At 54.0% G+C, this 4,879-nt stretch overlaps 1 protein-coding gene across 5 annotated transcripts in view; it reads left to right on the top strand.

Annotated features, from left to right (window-relative positions):
- Positions 1–1,773: 1,773 nt before the first annotated feature.
- KLHDC4 (kelch domain containing 4) overlaps positions 1,774–4,879 on the top strand; it is a 67,867-nt gene continuing 64,761 nt past the window's right edge. For 3 of the 5 annotated variants that reach the window (XR_003001890.1, XM_024735533.1, XM_024735532.1), the window contains exon 1: positions 1,774–1,929. Coding sequence is in view for 2 of the 5 variants with exons in the window: in XM_024735533.1 (XP_024591301.1) it covers positions 1,831–1,929 (99 nt within the window). In the remaining 3 variants the exon portion in view is untranslated. Of the gene's footprint in view, positions 1,930–2,924; positions 3,093–4,879 lie in introns of those variants that run through there. The other 2 variants (XM_024735534.1, XM_024735536.1) reach the window with 2 other exon arrangements.

Below are 4,879 nucleotides of genomic sequence, written 5' to 3'. Positions count from 1 at the left end.
TGGCTTCTCTTGTTGCAGAGCACGGGCTCTAGGCGCACGGGCTTCAGTAGTTGTGGCTCAAGGGCTCTAAGGCGCAGGCTCAGTAGTTGTGGCGCACGGGCTTAGTTTCTCCGCTGCATGTGGCATCTTCCTGGACCGGGGCTCGAACCCATGTCCACTTCGTCGGCAGGAGGATTCTTAATCTACTGCGCCATCAGGGAAGCCCTATTTTTCTTCTGAAAGACTAGGTTAATGGACAAGGCTTGGAGTTGGCTGAAAAAGCATTCCTCCCTGGCTGCTCAGAGATTAGTAAGTTGATTGGATCTAAGTTGATTTTGTTACCGATTAGGATTCTTGGACTCCTTAATCAATAGAAATTGATAAGAGGCCAGAGAAGAAATTCAGGCAAGGCTTTTTTGGGACTTGTGCTGCAGCACGAGGGAGCGAAACCAAGTAGCAGGATCCTTTGCTCGCCCCCTGACGGGGGATGGGGGTGGGGGGGGCGAGCTTGCACCTTACGTGGGGTGAGGGCACAGGCGGGTCCACGGGTTGGTCCCCAACAGTGGCTTGGGTGGTCTGCCCCCTCCAACTTGGCGGTGCTGAGTAGAGGGATCATTTGCAGTACCTGTGCTTTGCTTCCTGACTCCTCAGAAGTGGCAGTTGGGTCTTTGGTCCTTTTGTATCTTGTTCATAGTTTGCCCCAACTGCCACACGCATGCAGTTTTTTTTTGTTGTCGTTGTTGTTTTTCATGCAGTTACTTTTAATCCCTTAGTTTCTTTGTATTTTGTTTGGACGAGATTTGTCCAGGTGCAAGCACCGCACCAAAAGGTCCCAGGTCTCAGCCTGTCTCAATTTCTTTAAGGCTGAGCCTTGTGGCGGTTCACCCACAAAGTAGGAAAGGAGATTATTTCCTGATTTATACTTTCCCTTTGCCAAATGTTTGCTTGTGCTTGTCCTTCATTTGTCCTGTTTCCTTGATCACAAGCCCAAAGATGACATCTTCTAAGCAATGAGAAGCATTTTCACTCTGCTCTGTCCAAACCATAGCATTCCACGTTCTACCTGTGGTTTTTCCCATTTACTAAGTCGTTTGAGTCAAATGCTAGCGGGCGGTTTGGCTTCCCAGACTTGGAACACTGACTGCTCTTGGAGGGGGTGTCATCAGCCCTGCTCGATCATGGAGAAACAAGTTGCCTCACACAGGACACTTAAGGAGTCACCTAGAAGGCGGACTGGCAGGGCTGTTTTTCTTGCTGAGCACAGTACCCTCAGCCCCTAAGAATATCTGGTGCTCAGGGTCTGCGAATCCTTTAAGTGCATAAGCGTCTCTGTGGGGAACGAAGGCACAGCAATCATTTGACTCGTACAAGGGTTCGCGCTGACAAAACGCGGCTCATTTACCAAGTCACCCAACTGGGTCACTGTGCAATGTGCACGCACTAAGCAATATGCGTAAACACGGCAGAAACTGAAGCCAATCTTCAGGCCCGGGCCCGGTGGCGGCGGAAACAGCAGGCGTCGAGACCCCGGGAGGAGGTCTCCGAGCTGAGGGCGGACGGCACGGGGACGGGGACGGGGCCCCACTGCTTCCAGGCGGACGCCACCCAGAGCCCGAGGCCCTCAAACCCGTCTCCAAAGGCGGAGCACAGACAACCAGTAAAATATCCATCCCCGGGCCGAGGCCCGCCCACTCCGCCCGCTCCGCCCGTTCCGCCCACTCTCTCGGAAGCGCGCGGTGGGGGCGGACCGGAAGTGACGCGCTTTCTGCGCGCCGCCTAACATGTATTTTTTGCGCGCTGCGCGCCGCTCGAGACTTGCAGGCGTCCCGGCATCTCCTCTGACCCGGCGTGATGGGCAAGAAGGGCAAGAAAGAGAAGAAGGGCCGCGGAGCGGAGAAGACGGCCGCCAAGATGGAGAAGAAGGTGTCCAAGCGCTCGCGGAAGGAGGAGGTGAGCGGGGCCGGAAGGCGGGCTGGCCTCCTTCGTCCCGGGTCTCGTGCGTAGCCGGGACCCCTGTGCTGGGCGCTGGGAGGGGCCGGGCTGAGCGGGCGCGCCTCTGCAAGCCTCAGCCCTCGATTTTAAAAGAGGGTACGTGATCCTCACGGCAGCCCTGAGCAGTGAGCGTCAGTGGAATAAGTAAGTGGAACTGTGGGGCGTTCCAAAACAGTTCTCTGTGTCTCTCTCCGTCTCTGTCTCTCCTTCTCCTTCCCTCCCCCTCTTACTCTCTCCCCGTCTTACTCTCTATCTTTAGAAGTGTGTACACGTGGATCAGTGCTGAGCTTAGAGGAGCGCTCTCTGCTCTTAATTGACTGTTGTTCACGGGCTCCCTAACCCGGGGCGGTTTATAGTGGTTAATGAGTGTTTGCTGCGTGCCAGGCATTGTGCTCTCTGGGCTTTAATTCTTACAACCAATTGAGTTAGGTAGCTTTGGCGTCCCCATCTGACAGGAAGTCAGAAGCTAACAGGTTACACGCAGCTCAGGGTCACACAGCTGTGAGGTGGCTTGGAGCTGGAATTTGACCGGGTGTCCCTGATCCAGAGCTCTTAACCACATACCCTTGTCCCTTTTCTTCCTAAGGCATTCGTGTCTCCATTTCCTCATCTGTCAAATAATGCGGTTGGGCTTTTTCTCTCCCTGTCTCCTATCATTTTTTGGCAGGGGGACTAAGCGAGTGGTCTTGGGGGACAAATTGGAGTTCTGCCCAGTGCAGAACTCATGTCTCAGATACCTGGTTGACACCTGCAAGTGGCTGTCGCGCAGATTCCTCCCCTTCTAAACTGTCCTATTGAAGCTCCATCTCTTCACCCTGCTGGGGAGACCTACATCACCTGGGCTCACTCCCCTCCAGCCACACAACTCTGTGCTGTGTCTCAGATATGCCACCTTCTTTCTGCACCTCAACCCCAAATACATTCTTCTACACTGGCTCCTTTTCATCTTTCAGCTTGTTGTCACCTTGGAGAGGCTTTGCCAGACTAGGCTGCCTGTGCTACCAGACCTGCCCTGTCCCAGCCCCTCGGCCCCGTGATTGTGATGCTCAGCCGCTTGAGAAGTGCTGCCTTAGAGTGGTAGGAGGGAAGCTTACCTGGCTTCTGGACCTTGTTTTAATCTGGTGAGATTTGTTCAACGTGCGGGCATGGGGAGCGGCTACTAGATTAACTGGCGAGATGTGGAGGAGGTGGGGGTTGAAGCGAGTCACCCGACAGCCACCGAACCAGAGTTGGGTCCCCTTGCCTGCACGCAGCAAAGCCAACCTACATACCCTGGGTTGTGGTGAGGGAAACTGCGGGGTTTATTGCAGGTGCCCAGTAAGGAGTCCAGGCAGCTGGTGCTCAAAAGACCCGACCTCCCTGAAGGCTTTTAGGGAAGATTTTTAAAGACAGGGTCAGGGAGGGGGTGCTGTGGGCTGTGTGATCAGCTTGTGGACATTCTTCTTGTTGGTTGGTGGTGAGGTCATCGGGAGTCAACATCATTAACCTGTTTCCCGCCCGTCTGGGGTCTGCGTTCCAGTGGGCAGCCTGTAGTTAACTTCTTCCACCTGGTGAGGGTTTCCATGTCTGCGAAACAGCTCCCAGGACATGGCGCAGAGTATCAAATGCAGCTGTTGAGGAGGGACTAAAGGTCCTTGACTTTAAGATCAAACTATTATTGTTTTGTCCTCCTTGATTCTTTTTCTTCTTTCTGCATTTTCTCCCTTCTCTGATTAAATTTATTCTTTGGAACTCGGGAAGGCCTAGGAGGCTAAAGTTCTTCTACAGACAAGAGGCAGGCAGAGGACATGTTGGCGGGGGGGGTGGTGGTGGTGGTGGTGGTGCGGTTTCTTGTTCCCGGAAGGCTTCATAGGGTCCTGCTCAGTTACATGACGGCAGAGCCTGTGCTCCTAACTAAGGGGTCGATGAGGCCTGCTCCCAACCAGAGACGCCGCGCTCGTGCCTGCCCTCTCGTGATGGGGTTTGATGCTTCCTGCCGGCCTAGCCAGGTGGGTGTCAGTGCCACTCGCCCCAGGACTGATACAGCAGCTCTCCCTCCAGGCCTGCCGCTGCTCGTCGCAGCCACACCTTCCTCCCACCTTGTTCCCGTCTTCCCTTCTCCCTTTAAGGAAGACAATTTCTCGGGTGAGTGACAGTGGGCTGGGAGCTCTGAGCTTACTGAGGCCCCTGCAGTCACTTCTCCACGCACGTCTTCCTGTAAGGGTGCAGCGGTTCAGTAACTTATCTTGAGTACCTAATTACACGTAGGAGTAGCAGGATGACGGGTGTTTTTGTGGACTCCCGCGAAGGTGAAAATTGGTAGAGCCAGTTGGGTCCTAATTTGTCAATACCTAGAAAAGTGGAAGCTACAGCCTAGCAGTTACCCACCTAAAGGTTAACTTTGGAAAAATTACCCCCAGCTACACAAAGATAGGTACTGGAACGGCCGAGGTAGTATTTCTTGTAAAGAAGAAAATTTTGGAGTTGACCCAGAATTGGTGCAGAAGCCATGTAGCTCCGCCACCATGACGACGAACGGGTTCAGGGCATCAGACCTACCTTTCAGCAGTGTTAAGCAGAAAAGCAAGTTGCAAGGGAATGTTCAGTACGATAACATTTACATGGAATTGAAAAACCCAAAACAATAACGTACGTAGTTGAGGGATACACAACGCGTAGTAAAAGTATAGAGAGATGGTGTGAGAGTAACGAGCCCTCCGTTCCAGAGAGTGGCTGCCTTCGGGAAGGTGAAGGGGGTACACGCGGTGGGGGCGGGGTTGTGGGTGGCTGTTCAGGCCCAGGGGGTGTGATGCTCTGAGGAAAGGAGCTGAGAGGAAGCCAGTGCGGCTGGGAGAGTGAGGAGGTGGGGTGGGACGTGAGGCAGGCGAGGGAGGGAGAAGGGTCTGGAAGACCTGGGTTCAGGCCCTGC

Source organism: Neophocaena asiaeorientalis, unplaced genomic scaffold (genome assembly GCF_003031525.2).
Source record: "Neophocaena asiaeorientalis asiaeorientalis breed wild unplaced genomic scaffold, Neophocaena_asiaeorientalis_V1.1 scaffold40, whole genome shotgun sequence".
NCBI classification, from domain to species: domain Eukaryota; kingdom Metazoa; phylum Chordata; class Mammalia; order Artiodactyla; family Phocoenidae; genus Neophocaena; species Neophocaena asiaeorientalis.
The sequence above is the reverse complement of the archived record's forward strand: the minus strand, read 5'-3'. Positions and strand labels throughout refer to the sequence as shown.